Source organism: Heloderma suspectum, chromosome 15 (genome assembly GCF_057233095.1).
Source record: "Heloderma suspectum isolate Gila_16-S chromosome 15, 16-S_ref, whole genome shotgun sequence".
Taxonomy (NCBI): domain Eukaryota; kingdom Metazoa; phylum Chordata; class Lepidosauria; order Squamata; family Helodermatidae; genus Heloderma; species Heloderma suspectum.
Genome location: NC_139472.1, coordinates 10,038,459 through 10,055,072, shown reverse-complemented (window position 1 = coordinate 10,055,072; position 16,614 = coordinate 10,038,459). Strand labels below are relative to the sequence as shown.

Sequence of the window (16,614 nt, the reverse complement as noted above, 5' to 3'; positions counted from 1 at the left end):
ACTGCCATGACTAACCAACTAAGGAGGGCGAACTCAGGCTGATCTGAGTCACTTAATTACAAGTGAGTGGAAGGAATGTCTGGCAAGCTCTAATATATATATTTTACCCGCCGGGGCCAACTAATTAGGTTAAAGGAGATGGGCTGGACCGGGAGATGGGCAGATGTGTGTGCATCGGGGTGTGTGTGCGTGCGCGCACAGAGCATTTACCGTTGCCCTCTTCCGCAAGAATGCATCAGCTTCATCCACGAACAGCAAGAGGCTGGGAAGGGGGAAAACAAAGGGAGAAGAACCTGAGTGAGGCCTGCGGGATGGGTCAAGCAAAGCGAGATAGAAAAGCAGCCTTGGCTTCAATTGTGCATTCCTGCAGTGAGCAGGGGTTGGATTCGATGGCCTAAATGGCCCCTTCCAACATTAATGGTTCTATGAAAACATACTAACTAGGTTCACACAAGATGCTAACCCACACTCAGTGGTTGAGTGTGGGTTGTTTGTTGAACCATGGTTTGTGTGTTGATCCATGGATTCGCATGTTGTCTGAACCCAGGACATTTTCTGCAGGGTGGCTTGTTAACCATGCAGCGTGGCTTATTTTTTCCAACAAGCCACCTTGAGAACCCATAGTTTGTTGTTGGGTTGTTCAGGGTGGTTTAAGACGCCACCCTGCATGGTTAACAAGCCACCTTGCGGAAACCGTCCTAGGTTCAGCCAAGACGCTAACCCACAGTTCAACAAACCCGTGGTTCAACAGCAACCCACACTCAGCCCCTGAGTGTGGGTTGGCATGTGGTGCGAACAGCCCCAGTAAATCCCACTCACCCACAGAGCGCACACTGAGCTGCTGAATGCTGGATATTATTTGGGGCAGAATCACTGCACAATAAAAGGTGCTCCCCTTGGGCTTCCTTTTCGTTGTTTCTCCACCACCCTACTGTAAGCTCCTTGGGACAGTGATTTGCTCCCCTGCCCCTTGCGTCATCACTGTACCTCTGAGCCTCCAGGAGGCACACTTCTGGCCCCTGTGCGCCTCGTTTCCTTGCTAAATGGTTGCAATTTTTACGGTTTCACCAAATTCTGCAGAAGCAGGAATGCAGTGCAGTCCCTGATGTGTTCGGGGAGGGGAATGCACCCCCAGAAGTTGCCCACCCAAGTTAAAAGAATCAGATAGTAGGGGGCAGGAAAGACATGGAGAGCTGGTGCTGGTCAGAACAGACAATACTGAACAAGACAGAGAAGGAGTATAAGCCAGCTGCCTGTGTTCCTATACAAGAGTTCCTTGGTAAACAAATCAATGGGTTGGATTCCACCATAATAATATTTAGCGTAGACCTGTTGAAATCAACTGGCCATAGTCATCCTCAGAGTAGACCCACTGAAATCAATAGGGCTTAAATTAGTCACAACTACTTTGTGCCATTTATTTCAGTGGGTCTACTCTACGCATGACTAAGGGCGCAATCCTAGGAGGATGGACGTCAGCCTCTGAACTCGGAGGATTATGGCCATCTAATGCGGAGCAGGAGGAACGGCGGATACCATCTTGGCTCCCATGCTCCTCCTGCTCTGCATTCCAGCTAGATGGGCAAAAATGAGGTGTTGGGGAGGAAAGGAGGCTGATGAGGCCAGAGGGTTTCTCATAGGCCAGCCTCCCCAGTCTCCTCCCTGCTTTTGTGACCTCAGAGAGGCAGCCGACGCAGTTTTCTCTGCGCTGGCTGCGAGAAGGAGCGGGGGCTCAGACTCGTGGGCCCGCGGTCGGAGCGCTGTCTCCAACCTCGGATCCAGGAATCTGAACTATCCCATGGCCTAACCAGACGCTGTCCAGGGGCCACAGGACTGCTTCTAAGTGAACGTTAAGGAGGGTTCCTCGAGGACAGGAAGTCCAAACTCGCACTGTAGCGTGCAGGTTTTTACTCGAAAGAGAGCCCTGACCCAGAGGAGAGCAAAGAGTCACTTGCAAAGCCGTAGCAGGCAGCCTGTCCTGTCTCACGGTCTGCATTTCAGCTGGCACGGCCCGTTCTCCCAGCAGACCCGGAACAAGTAAATCATTTAACGAGGACCGGCAATCCATTTTTAAACAGCCCTCAATGTTCCTGCCCTTCGCTTCCCTGCCGTCTCTCACTCTCTCTCTCCACGGGCTTGCAAAAAGGCAGGCCACCACAACTCCGCCAAAGGAAGTTTGATGGGCAGAGTTTTAAACATTGCAGTTTGTGGGTGTTTCTTCTCCCCCCTCCCTCTTTTCCTTTTTCTTTCTATAAAAAAGAAAAAGGTGGGAAATAGAAACATTTGGGTGATGAATGTGGCGGTGTATCGATGTGGACGCAGGGAGCGAAAGTCTGTCGGAATCGATCGAGGGGCACATGCATCATCAATTAGCCGCACTCAACGTCATCCCGGAACCTTCCCCTCCCCACAAATATGACACTGGCTGAACACACTGGACCTCAATCCTCTCATTGGATTTTAATGGGTGTCCGGGGGCGGCGGTGGCAGCAAAGAGGAGATGGGAAGCCAAGAAGCATCATCATTGCGAGTGGCCTCTTCTTATGCTACAGGAAAGAGACTACCTTCGAACACAATGCAGCATTTACGAGATTTCTGGGCTTTAGAATAGGAAGCTGCTTCATACTGAGGCAGGCCGTCCATCTCTCCACCACAGCACCTTCTCCTCTGGCTGATGGTGCCCCCGCCCTTGGGTCTCAGGCTGGGAAGTGTATGTCCCCACCGCCTGCTGGGTACACTCCTCTAACTCAGGGGTGCACAATGGTCTGCATGCGGCCCTCCGCTGCTCTCGGTGTGGCCCACGGGGGCTGCAGGCACCGCACTGAGTTCAGGTTTAACTGGAGATTGCATGGATTGAGCCTTCTGCATGAAGGCAGCCGCTCTGCCACAACTCTGGCCCTTCACAGGCACGTAGGCGCAATCCCGGAAGCGAACACAGATGCAGCTTTTCTTAAAACGGAAGGGACTGTTTGTGCGAATACATATTTGGGGAATTTATTTATTTTCTTTGCGGCATTTATACACCGCTGAATACAATTAAAATCTCTCAGCGGGTAAGGGATTGGCAAGATCATGGGTGGGGAGACTTGGCTTGCAGGATCTAGTTTGTCTAGTTTGTTTGCTTACCAGAACCGGGAGCCACTGACCGGAGCCTGGTGCAAAATTCTTCGAATGAAAGAATTCTGAGCCCAGGAATTTGTTTCAGGTAGCAGCACTGAATGCAGTTGACAGTCCTTCCACTCCTGTTTATCCCAAGCTATTCCCATGTCAGTAATATAATTTAGGGTGTGTATGTGCAGCGGGGTGTGTGCCGGGTCATTTTGTTGCTACAAATGTTAAATAATCCAGCAAAACAGAAATACTTGCTGATCTACTGCAAATGATCCTTCGATCAGCCAGTATATCGGAACCTCCCTTCTCCCCATGCCTGGACTAGATGGCATTATAGCTCTGCAGCTCTAGCAACCATCTAAAGCATGAGGCAGAAGGTCCGAAACACAGGAAGCTGACTTGCGCCAAATCAGACTATTTGTCCATCTAGCCTGGTATCGTGTGCTCTGTCTGGCCTCAGCCCTCTTGGGTCTCAAGGAGAGACAAACCTTTCCCATCACCTATGAGGGGAGGGACTGTAGCTCAGTGGCAGAGCCCCTGCTCTGCATGCAGAAGGTCCCAGGTTCGATCCCCGGGATCTCCCGCTAGGGCTTGGAAAGAATTCTGCTTGAAACCTTGGAGAGCTCTGCCAGTCAGTGTTGACAATACTGGGCTAGATGGACCCAGGGTCTGACTCAGGAACAAGGCAGCTTCCGATGTTCTTTATGTACTACGAGATCCTTCAAATGTGGGTGATGGGGATTGAACCTGGGACATTCGGCATGGATCCTGTGGCCCCATAACCATACAAAACTGCTTTACTTAACAGATCGATGAAACAGCAATAACGTTCTAGCAGCTGTTCATTCCGCTCAGCCCAGCTGCTGGAGACCCTTTGGATGCCCAGGATCGAATCTGGGACCTGGTGCATGCAAATGCTAGCTGGGGATGATGGGAACTGCAGTCAAACGCATTTGCTCTAAGCCTTTGCTTAGGGCCAAGTGAACTGATGGTCCTGACATCTGCTGGTTTTCTTGGCAAACACCACAAATGCACCAGCTGTAATGAATCCTGCCTTTTCAGGTGCACAACTGCAATAATTTAGAAATGTTTTGCAACGATTGGGCACGGGGGAGGGGAGAGAGGCAGCAGCAAGGAAACAGAGAAAGGGGGATGGTTAGAGTGGGGGGTATTTGGTGGAAATTGGTGCCCAAGCAGAGGGAAATGATGTTCTGCCTACGCGACCGAAAGTGTCTAATCCAAGAAAGCCACACAAAAATAGGCCCAACTTACCCTCTCCTACTGGTGTTTGCCCAGTCAAAGACCTTGTGCATGGCAGTAACTCCTTCCCGCCCCATGGGGGCGACATCGCCACCAGTCATGATGGCATAATCCATGCCGGAATGCATGGCTAATTTCTAGAGAGGAGGGGAGAGACAGAAAATACCAAGCAATGATTAAATTTTGCCCTGTGGCTTTACTGATAGACAGGGATGTGAGATTCAGAAGGATGTCCAGAAAATATAATTTTTGATGAGGGTCCCATCCCAAGAACATGAATTATTTTTGTAAAAAGTTCCTTGTCCTCATGACTAAAGATGTGTGAAACCATGCTTAGAATTCCTGCCAAACGGTTCAGCAACTAGAAGAGGACCAGATGCGGCACTCGCGTTCCACATGGAACCCAGCCTCAGCGTCAGAACTTTGAACCCCAAAGCGGGTCTGGAACGTGTGATTTGAGGGGTATCACACAAGGATTTATGAACCTGCCTGGATGTTGAGATCTCTCTTACAGGCCGTTCTGTGATGATCCCTGCCACTGAGATGAGATAAATGTTTTAACTCTTTTAACCTGCTGTTTTATTCTTTTACTGTATTGTTCACCACTCTGAAATCTTCTGATGGAGGGGTGGTATATAAATATTGTTGAATGAATGAATGAATGAATGAATGAATGAGACATAACCAATAAAAAGGCCCATCTTTGGAAAGCCCTCTCCAGGGAAGTTCAGTTGGCACTGACCTTGTTATTTTGAAAATCAAAATAGAAATCGGAACTCATTTGATTCTGTTGCAGGCTTCTCCAATGTCCCTAGTGTGTGCCTGTAGGGGGGATTCATATTTGCGCAAATTCGCACTTGCAAAAATGCGCAAATCCCCCCAAATGCGCATTTTCATGCTTTAGCCTATGGGGGGAAATGTGCATTTTCAGCCATATTTTTTTATTTTACGCATTTTTCTAGAACTAAATTTGCGTAAAACTCTGGAAAGGAAAAAAAAAATTATCTGCAAGTCCACAGCACCTGTGCAACTTGGGAAACAGTGGTTCGCTGTGGAATCCAGGGGTCAGATTCATAGAAATCTGAACTTATTTGATTCCGTTGCGTATTTCTCCGACAACCCTAGTGTGCACCTGTAGGGAGGATTCCAGGGACAGTTTTGCTCCCTCAGTACGGCTGGCGAGAACCTTTCTCCGCAAGACCACCTGAAGAGGTTGAGAGCAATATTCTCTGAGCAAGTCTTGATTCAGTCCCTGCTTCATTCGAAGTGGGCAACCAGGTAGGTATGATGCCACCTGGCTTGGTCTTCTGGGTCAAGTGGGAGTGCTGTCACCATACAAACACAGGGAGCTGACTTAGATCGGGTCCTACTACTTGTCCATTTTGTGTCCGCTTTGACTGGCAGCAGCATCACTCCAGGTGTTCCCTGTCACCTGCTTCTGATCATTTTAACGGGAGATGAACCTAGGACCTTCGGTGTGGAAAGCCGGAGCGGTACGGTCCCACCCTCAATTATGATGCATGGAAATTTGCCCTACATGCAGCTGCCGTATAACAAGCCAGAGGGGAGCCAGTGTGGTGTAATGGTTAGAGTGTTGGATTAGGACTGGGGAGACCTGGGTTCTAGTCCCCACTCAGCCATGAAGTTCACTGAGTAACTCTGGGCCAGTCGCTGACTCTCAGCCTAACCCACCTCACAGGGTTGTTGTGAGGATAAAAGGAAGAGGGTCATGTATGCCGTCTTGGATTCCTTGGAGGAAAAGGTGGGATAGAAATGTACCAAACACACCTTGGAGGAAAGGCAAGATATGAATGTAATAAATCACTGATCTCAGATATTTTTGAACAACAGCTCCCATCATCGCTGACCACAGGCCAGGCTGGCTGGGGGTGATGGGTGCTGTGGTCCAACAACATCTAGAGGGCCACCAGTTCTCTACGCCTGCTCTGTCTAGACAAGGATTGTCTTACTCTTAATGGCCACAGCTTTCCAGCATCGCAGGCAGAGCGCGCAGAGGAGGCCTCTCTCTTTACCTGCTGGCTGATCCTTTTTTTTAACCGAAGATCGAACCCGGGACTTCCAGCAAACAAAGCTGGTGCTCTACCACGGGGCTGTTCCCCCTCCCTGGAGTGCAGGCTATTCCCTCCAGATTACACTGGCGGTAAGGAGTTGCCTTCAGCATGCCAAGCAGCATTTCACGCATCTGGCCTGCCAGCAACATCCGTGGTGCGTCACCACCACCTCCGTTCATGATGTCAGGCTCCTTGCGCATGGAAACTGGCGTTGCTGCCTGAAAAGCCCTCTCTCCGTAGGGAGGCACAAATACCGTGTACAGTGCTGGTCATCCGGTTTCAAAACGGATGATCACCAAGCCGGAAAAGGTGCAGGAAAAGCCATTTGGTGCATGTTGTCTATGAGGAAATGCTGAAGGTTGGTTGTTTTAAATTTAGACAGGCACACGCACAAGGACAGGAAAAAGTGGGAAAAGAAAACAGGCTGATTGCCTGTGGATAGACCCAATGGGGTCATCTCAATGGAAAAACAACGCATCTTTTACTGCTGCAACACAAAGCTACATGACTGATACGAAGCAACACACCTGCATCCATTTATACCCGTCACAGAATTCAACTTTTTTCCTAGCTGCACAATTTGGATTGCCTGCTCGGCACAGAGTTGTTGTTGTTTTAAATAGCATGGAACGGGTGTGCGTGCAGACACACACATAGACATACACACACAGAGTGCCCTGGCTCTAACGCTGTGCTGAAGCCCTTCGCAGTGAACCTCCCCTCTGCTGCAATGACAGCGAGACGGGAGCTACCTTGGCGAAGAGCGTCTTCCCAGTCCCAGGGGGGCCGTACATGAGGACATTCCTGTACAGGCTCCGGTTGTTCCTCGTGTTCCGTGTCGCGATGGCGATGTCTCTCACACGCTCCTCCAGCTTCGGCTGCAAGAAGAAAGGGCGACGATCAACAAAGAAATCACAGCATTAATACTGGGTGGGGTGTGTATGTGTGTGGGGGGGAACAGATCTGATAGAATCATAGAATAGTAGGGTTGGGCCTACAAGGCCACCGAGTCCAACTCCCTGCACAATGCAGGAATCCAAGTCACAGCATCCCTGACAGGTGGCTGTCCAACCTCGTCTTGAACGCCTCCAGTATGGGAGAGCCCACCACCTACCCAGGTCATTGCTTCCATTGTCGTACTGCTCTAACAGTTAGGAAGTTTTTCCTGATGTTCAGCTGGATGTTCGGCTTCCTGTCACTTGAGCCCACTGTTCTGTGTCCTGCCCTCTGGGATTATAGAGAAGAGATCCTGGCTTTCTTCTCTGTGGCAACCTTTCAAGTACTTGAAGAGTGCTATCATATCTCCCCTCAGTCTTCTGTTTCTTTTAAAAAAATATTGATTTTAACAAGGTGTTTTTATTCTTTTATCTCATCTGCTGTTCACCGCTCCAAAATCTTTGGATGTGGAGAAGTATACAAATATTGTACATAAATAAATAATAAATGAAACCGAACCCTAAAAACTTAAACCCCCAAAACCAGGCATTTGGCAGTATATGATAAGTTTTAATCAATCCTGGAAGGTCATATGGTTATGGTTGTTTGCTTCTGAGTTTGCTTGTTTGAAGGTGTTTTAGATATATGTTCTTTTGTTTATATTGTCTGTTCATGTGCTTTTATGTAAATGGCTTTTACTCCCTATATATTGTATTTTTTATGTTTTTAATCTTTGTAAACCGCCCAGAGAGTTTGCCGATTGGATGGTACAGAAATGTAAATAACAACAATAATAAATTAATTAATTAAAATAAAATTATAAACACACCTACATTTTAATTACGATTTTGTTTTTAATCTGGATTTTACTGTTAGCCACCTCGAACACCATGTTTTGGCAGAAAGGTGGGTTATAAATTAAATACGTAGAACACAGGCCTTTTAAGAAGAGCGAATGAGCCATAGAAATGTGAAGCGTTGTCATGACTCACGCTGAGAACGACGCCTTCGAGAGCATCTTGGGCCTTACTGGCGAGCCGCTTGCCAACCTGGGAAGGCGAGAGAAGGCGAGAGGTGTTACCCATTGTGGTGGAAGAAAGTAATGATGAGCAAACGAATGAACATGGTTTGGAGGAGTCTCTTGCTGACTGGCCTTAAAAGCAGCCGGGGGGATTTACCTTAATGGGATGTTTGAGAGCCTCCAGCACAGTGATACGGGATGTTTCCCGCACCAAGGATGGCTTGCCCAACCGAGCCTCGATATACCGCCCAGCAACTGCGGTGGCATTCTTGGCGCTGTAAATGCCAACAGCCAGGAGGGTCAGTCCAGCCACCTGTTGAAAGATGGAAAGAAACAGTGTTCAGGTTTTGTGCGAGGCAGATTTTTTTTTTTTCATGAGTCCCAGCCAGCAGGGCCCATGGGTCAGGGGTTATAGGAGTTGTAGTCCAAAAGCTCCGTGGAGCACCAGGTTACTTACACCTGGTTTAGAGTTTTCTGGAGACAGACCACTAGCCATAGCCATGATTTCATAGAATCATAGAATAGTAGGGTTGAAAGAGGCCTATACGATCATCGAGTCAGAGCATCCCTGACCACAAGAAAGACCGTATCATAAACCAGATCCATACACAGTAATCATTTACGCCATCCTTGATACAGAGGCAGAGAAAAGAAAGAAAAGCAGGGGGAAAAGAATTTAACACTTCCATTTCAGAGACATACATTAATATAAGCAGTCCATCTATCTAAGTAAGCATCCATATGAAATTGATGGCTGTAGGAGATGTGTTCAAATGTAGCAAGAGCAGTAGGATCTTCAGACCACTGAATGATAGGCGGTGGGTGTTTAATCTCCCAGGTTTGGCGCATAAGTTTGGCGCATAAGTCTCTTTGCAACTGTAAAGGCTCTCAGTATCCATTTTTGCTGTCCATCTGTTAATCCCCAAATCACAGGGATGAAATTTTAAACCACGCGGACATCCGCTATGATCACAGATTTCTCAAGAACAAAATGGATACGAGCAATGACTTCCAACCCCAAAGAAGCCATTACAGGACATGCCACATCGTATGCCTGCATGAGGCATTGTCCTCATTACATCGCTGGCATCTGGCAGAGCTAGCCAGCTTCTTCTTAACAAGCCTCTGTGGTGTCCAATGTGCACGAAGCATCCATTTTTGTTGAAATGGCCTCAATTTTAAATCTCCAGAAACAGTACAGATGGACGCTAAGGTAACTTTCCATTGATTAGACAGTATAGACCATTCCAACTCCTTATCCCATCCCTCTCTGACATTCTGAATGTTTACTTTACTGCATTCCAAAAGACTTTTATGAATAGCTATGGTATGCCTGGCTTTCTGCAAAGAACCAGTTAATTCCTCCTACAGCACTGGAAGCACTGAAGGTATTTGCTTTGTGTCCTCAGGTGTAGAGAAAGCACCCAACTTAAGTTGGTTAATTTTACATGCGACTCCAAGCACAGAGAAGATGCTACAGCCCATTCTCTTCCAACCTGTTTACCTGGTGGAAGCCCTGCCCTACAGAACCTTGCTTGGATTCACGAGTTTTCCCCACCACTGCCACAACAGCGAGGACTAGAAGCTTAAAAAGTAAAACAGACAAAATGCTAGGATTGTTGGACGTCCGGCCTGGGCAGAGCAATCCTGCGTCACTGGGTGCACTTAAAGGCTTACAAATCTTCTGCGTGCATCGTACCCCATGTTCCTTTCTACTCTCAAGACACACTTACAGCAAAGCCTCTAATTTGGGGGGGATTGTGCGTGTGTGTTTTTTTTTTGCCCACTGGGATCCTGTCCTTTAGAAGGATAAAAACCTGCCTGGCTTAACTGCAGATGTCCTTTGCCTCTCTGCTCAAGCTGGGGTGTGCGCGCGTGTGGGGGAGACACACACAAAACACACACGGAGCTGATTAATGGCCCATTCTGATGTCGCTAAGATCTTTAAAAAAAAAGGAACAGAAGCACCGACAAATTACCAGCTGGAGGCATAGGGTCCCAGTCGACAGGATGTTCGCAGTGCCGGTGTATTATGCAGTGGCAGGCAAGAAGAGAAAGGATGGTGCTGGCTGCGATCCAAAGGACTGTTCCTCCTCCCTTCCTTGCATCCATCAGAGACGACTTCCCTTCTCTGATGTGCTCTAAATGAACCTCCCTGCCCCACCCACCCAATGTACGAGTGCTCAGGGAGATGACAAGGTCCCGCTCAATAAGGTTTGCCACCTGCCTGCATTTAATGCCCCCAAAGCCTCCTCGGCTGAGCCGTTGCTGTATAAATTCCCCTGAGCCAAGGTTCTGGGTGTCTGGCGGCCCTCACCAAGAGCAAACAGGGATCGATCGGCTCAAGCCAGGAAAAAAGAAAAAGAAATTAACCAGGGGGGCGGGCAAGAGCACTGGTGCAGCAAAGCCGCTCAGAGGAACGGCTGCCATTTATCTAAGCAGAAGCCCCCTAGCTTAGTGGCAGAGCAGTTCCTGCACAGGGGGCAGGCTGAGATTCTGGAGAGTCAGGACAGACGAGACTGGGATGGAGGGACAAATATGCCCACCTGGGACAAGGTGGCCTCCTCTATTCCTAGCCGCATCCCGTTTTTGCCCCTTGGCGCGCAGTTATGAACAGGGAGCACTTTTGTGGCAGGTCCTACATGGACTTCCGAATACTGAGAGCTGATGCAGCATAGCAGCGGAGAGCTCGAGCTGCGTCCAAAGAAGCCTCTGGTTTTTCTCATCACGCCTCTGCCCCTGAGTCACTATTTTTATTTATTTGTTTTAAATGATTTTTAGCCCATCTTTCAGGGTAAAAACACTAGGTGGCTTTAAGCAAGCCACTCTCTCTCAAACCTCAACTCCCCCCACCCCCCCAAATGCCATCTGCAGGTCAGCGGAGCCTGGGTTTCCACAGTTATTAAAAATGCCAGAGCCCCGTTGCATGAGTGGCGGATCCCACGAGGGCAACAGAACCAGAGGAAGCGGAGCGGTCCTGGCCGCTACTGCCCTGAAAAGGTGCCTTCAGGGCAAAGGCGAGCACAAAAAGAAATGTGGATTGTCCCATTTTTTGTGTAAGAAAAAGAAGTGCATAATGATGCAGAAATGGGGCATGACAGACTCAGGAGTGAATATATGCGGAACTGACATGAACCGGTATAGACCGATTTCTACGCCCCTGCTTCCCAGAAGCGTCTCGTGTGGCTGCTGTAGGAAACAGATGCTGGACTTCAGGGCTATTGCGCTGATCCAGCCAGGCTGCTCTTATGTGCTACTCGGAAGCAAGCCTGGCCTCCCTTTGCTGCAGCATTCAATGACGCATTAACTCGGGCAACGTTACAAAACAGAGCCCTGGGCCCCAGGGGGCAGTGTGCAGGAACAACAAAGCCCATCTTGGGCTTGCTTTTTGGGTTGGGTTTTCCATCTCATACTCTCCACGCGCTAAATGCTTCCTAAGCAGCGGTCAAGAGGGAGGATGGTGCAGGAAGGCTGGTTCTGCCAGTTACTGTGCTGGTGTCGCCAAAAGCTTCATGTGGGTGGACGCGCTCTGGCTGGGTCCTGAGAGAGAACGGGAATTTGACACAGCGCCGCTGGTGAAGAGAGATCCAGGGCACTGAAGCTGCGGGATGCTGGTGTGCAGCCTCCGAGTGGGCAGAGTCTAGTTTGGTGAGAGAGTTTAAGACTGTCGCGCGGCCAATGATCTGGTCCGCATATCTGACAACCTGTCTGGGGACCCATCGGAGATCTAGGAGCCTCCTGCTTTTGCACCCCCGAGCCAGCAACGGAGGTGAGGAGGCTGCTGGCCAACGCGGAAGGCTGCAGTGACCTGGCATATCCCAAACTGGGGAGCTCTACTGGAGACTTCAACTCCAGGATCAACCGCCCAAGTGGGCACCATTTCCCGTGCTCCCCCCTCAACCATCACCCTTCTGAAGAGCAAGGGCGGCTTGCAAGTTGGATAGCTATGTCCAGAAAAGCCATGTGGTATAGCCCTTCCCAGACTATGACTTACAGGCAGGGGAGGAGAGACAGCCACATCTGAAGGCTCCCTGTGTTAAAGAGCTCCTTGCCCATGGAAAGCAAGCATGTCAGGGGTGTGTGGGAAGGGGGCGCTTCTCTCCAAGATGTGGTGGGGTTGATCCCGGACTCCAAAGTCTCGACGGGCCAAGCTGAACACAGTCCACGAGCCTTATTCTTGGGGCCTGTATGGGGTTCGATGGTGCAGAGCCTTTTAAGCACACAACATCCCTACACATGACTGTAGCATGAAGTGGTAATGTCCCAGAGAGAGCTGGACTATGTGTTATTTGGTCCTTAGGACTTTGGGCATGCAAGTCTTGGCAACAAAATGTACAGGATTTCAGCCACGCCATTCTAATGCTCCTCCATGTTTTTCTCTCTCAAGAATCAGTCAGCATTCTGCAGCTACTGAGCACGCTCAATTCTGATTGGGCTGTTTGGGAATTCTCCCCACCCTTAGATATTTTTTTCTAAAGGTATTTTGTACTTCTGCAAACCTTGATGTTCACCTAAGCCTGCCAGTAAATCCCTCTCATGTGCGGGTGGTGCCATTTTGGCTATGTAAGAAATGGCACACACAACAGGAACATCGGAAATAGAAGGAAGGATGTGCACTCCTAGGTCCATGGTCCTTTCTTCCCCTCCTGGGTTTTTCCTGCCAGCCTTTTCTCTTATTCTCTCTGCGATCCGTGCATTATTGCTTTCTCCCGTATGTCTGGTGAAGCTATACAGCAGAACGTTTTTCGACTGTTATTTCTGCAACTGATTTTTGTTTTGCAGCTATGTTTGGATGAATTATGCAATGGATTGCTTTCATTTAATACCTCGACATATGATCGCCTTATCGTGATATGTTTGCTGCTCGGTTCTGTATATTACGATAGCATGGCTAAAAGCTGTTTGTTTTTGCTTCACTGCTCTATTTTGCCCGTTTTGATTGAAAACCGCCTCGATATACAGGAAGGTGGTACGTGACTAAAGGTGACATTACGTACAACAGTACACGTTACAAGGTTACATAAGCAAGAAAGAGAAATCTGTTGCCCCAAGGGGCCTGCAGTCGAGCTGTTTGCCGGGAGCAGAACTGAGAGATGCACCGTGGATTTCTAGCAATTGTTTTCTAGCTTTTCTGGATTGGACTGCTTCCACCTTCTCGCACAGCAACAGCTCCTCTTTTCACCTGGAAAGCAACCACTTTCAACATCCTCTCCAGGTTGGGCTGAGAAGCAGTTGCGGGAAATCCTCCAATTGTTGCTTGGTGACGAAGATGGTCTCCCTTCACCTTTGCCCGTCGTGCTCCTCAGAAGCAGATGGCCAGATAGCTAGAGGAGAGGCAAGAGCTTGGACTCCCAAAGACTGGCGTCCCCAAGAGATGCCTGTTCTGTTTAATGCCCGAAGAGTGTTACACAAGGGTTTCGTTTTCAGCGGGGGGAAGAGAGAATCGCCACAGGGCGTTTGCATTACAAGCAGCCTTGCTTCTCTGGCTCTCGCATCACGGCAACAGCTGACAACCAAAGGGCAACTGTGAACCCCAAAGGCGTGAGCGGAGCTCTGCGAACTGAGCAGCCACGGCGACAGGTAAAACGCAACTGCGTTTTGGTGGCTCTCGCTGCTCAATGGCGGAGGCGCCACCTAGTGTTCCCAAGATGCAATTTCTGCTCGTAAAAACAACATGAGAACATCAGAAGAGCCCTGCTGGATCAGGCCAAGGGTCCATTTAGCCCAGCATTCTGTTCACACCAGCTGCCCATAAGAAACCCACAAGCAGGACAGGAATGCAACAACACCCCCCTGGCCATGTTCCCCAGCAACTGGTGTACACAGGCTCACAGCCACTGGTACTGGATGTAGCACATAGCCATCAGGACTAGTAGCCGTTGATAGCCTTCTCCCCCAAGAACTTGTCTAACCCCCTCTTAAAGCCATCCAAATGGGTGGCCCTCACTTCATCTTGTAGAGGTGAATTCTATGCGCTATGCAAATAAGTCCTTTTATCTGTCCTGAATCACCCACCAATCAGCTTCCTGGGTTCACCCCACTGGGTTCTAGTATTATGGGAGAGGGAGAAAAATGTCTCAATGTCCACATGCCCCACACCAGGCATAACTTCGTACACCTCTATCATGTCTCCCCTTATCCTCCTTTTTTCTAAGCCAAACAATCCAGCCGTTGTAACCCCCCCTCATAAGGGAGTTGCTCCAGCCCCTTGATCATTTTAGCTGCCCTCTTCCGCACCTTTTTCCAGCTCTACACAAAACGCACAGGAGCTCCTGAAACCATACGGAGAGTCCCCCATGGCCATCAGCCTCCCAGAACCTCCCTGTTTGGAAGCATGCCATCTTTGAACAACAGGGCACAGCTGTTGCCTCTCAAGGTGGAAGGAGACGTTTCTCAGCAAGACGCCACGCACAAAACAAAATACAAACCTTTTCAGACTTTCTTCCCCTACCCCAGTGGAATGAAACCTCACTACAGACAAATCAGTGTGGCACAGCGGCTAGAGCAGCGGTGCTGAACCTCTTTCTGCCCGAGGGCCAAGTTCCATTTCAGACAGGCCCTCGGGGGCCACATTCCAGAGGTGGGCGGGGCTGAAGGGGGAAAGGGCGGAGCCAAAAATACCCATATATTGTAGCTTCAAGCTCTTCCTGCCAGTCATTCTGCCTTTGGAGAGGCATTTCGACTTTTTAGAATGGGGGAAAAACTGCACAAAAGCCGGGAAACAATGAAACGATCGATGGTTGGGGGAAGGAGATTTGGCCTCCAGGTGTGAGATTCCGGACCACTGGGTTAAAGGGCTGGGACTGCAACCAAGGAGACAGAGGTTCAAATCCTCATTCAGCCATGAAACTCACTGGGTGAACTTGGGCTGGTCACTTTCTCAGCCTACCCTATCTTGCAGGGTTGCTGAGAGGATAAAATTAGGAGGGGGAAGAGAACTGCCCTGAGCTCATGGGAGGAAAGGTGATGATCAAAATGTAATTAACACCCAGCTCCGTTTGCCCTGGGGCTGCTGAGCTAAATGGCAGTGCACACAGGCCTCTGCTGTTGGCCAGGGGGCCAAGGGGCTGGGAAGTTGCACCCCCTGCCTCCCAGGAAGACCTTCATGGTGAGCGGATAGTCAGCCTGCGGCCACATTCATCGAGCAAAGGACCAGGTGCAGGGAGCTTGTTTTGACCTTTCCAGAAAGAACACCTATGAGTACTTTTGAAGCTAAGAATCAGGGCCTGAATTTTGCCTTTTTCCTCCTTCCTCGCAATCCCTTTTCCTTTTGTGTCGAGTCTTTTTGACTGCACACCTGAGATCAGGGGCTGCATCGTAGTACCGATCTTTGTAAATCACACCTGAAGCCCTTTTCAGCTGAACAGCAGAATAAAAATGCTTTAAAGAAAGAATAATGGCAACTGTGCACGGATGCATTTGGGTTTCCAGAGTTGCCATCTGTTGGGAGGCCTTTTTAAAAGCCAATCCAGGAAGCCACTGAACTGCTTACTAAGCAATTCTCTTCCAATATGCTGCCAGCCAGCACTTGAAATCAAGCGCCTGCAGCTTAACGTTGAAGAGAGCCTGGCTAGAGACAGGTGGAAACTCTCCTCTGCCACTCAAGTTTGGGGAACGAGCCTGCAACCTGGAGCCATCCTAGCGTAAGTCTTGGAACCCATTCTAAAAACACAGCCTTCTCTTCACAGTAAGAGACAGCAAGAGCAGCACACTGCAAAACTCAAAATCCTATGGATGGACTGTAGCTCAGCGGCGGATCACTTGCTTTACTTGAAGAAGGTCCTAGGTTCGATCCCCGGCATCTCCAGGTAGAGTTGGAAAAACGTCCACCCGAAACCCTGGAGAGATGCTGCCAGTCAGTGTCAACAGTACTGGGGTAGATGGACCAAGGGGAAGAATCAGTATAAGGCAGCTTCCGATGTTCCTATACCAAGAAAACTCTCGATTCTGCAACAACAAATGCTCCCAGGCATTTCAGAGCTTTTTAAAAAGACATTTTAAGCCACTTTATATTTTTAGCTCTCTCGTCCTATAATTGATCAGTAGGTTGCATTTTGTCTGTCACTGTGCTATTTTTTTGCTTTAAACGTTTTTTTAAATAAACTGTATCACGTTTAATTTTGTTAATTACACCAAGAGTGTTTATGCTGAAGGCACAGGTAAGAAATTTAATAAAATAAAGCTTTAATTCTGTGACCTGTTTCAGAGGCAGCT

The 16,614-nt window shown here is 49.0% G+C and overlaps 1 protein-coding gene across 1 annotated transcript in view; it reads right to left on the bottom strand.

Annotated features, from left to right (window-relative positions):
• The window catches only part of ATAD3A (ATPase family AAA domain containing 3A), a 59,196-nt gene that overhangs the window by 22,669 nt on the left and 19,913 nt on the right, over window positions 1–16,614 (bottom strand). The window contains exons 8-12 of the mRNA XM_084822131.1: window positions 8,558–8,713; window positions 8,372–8,428; window positions 7,196–7,321; window positions 4,384–4,508; window positions 211–262 (exon numbers count right to left, since the gene is read on the bottom strand). Coding sequence (XP_084678257.1) covers window positions 211–262; window positions 4,384–4,508; window positions 7,196–7,321; window positions 8,372–8,428; window positions 8,558–8,713 — 516 coding nt within the window. The remainder of the gene's footprint in view (window positions 1–210; window positions 263–4,383; window positions 4,509–7,195; window positions 7,322–8,371; window positions 8,429–8,557; window positions 8,714–16,614) is intronic.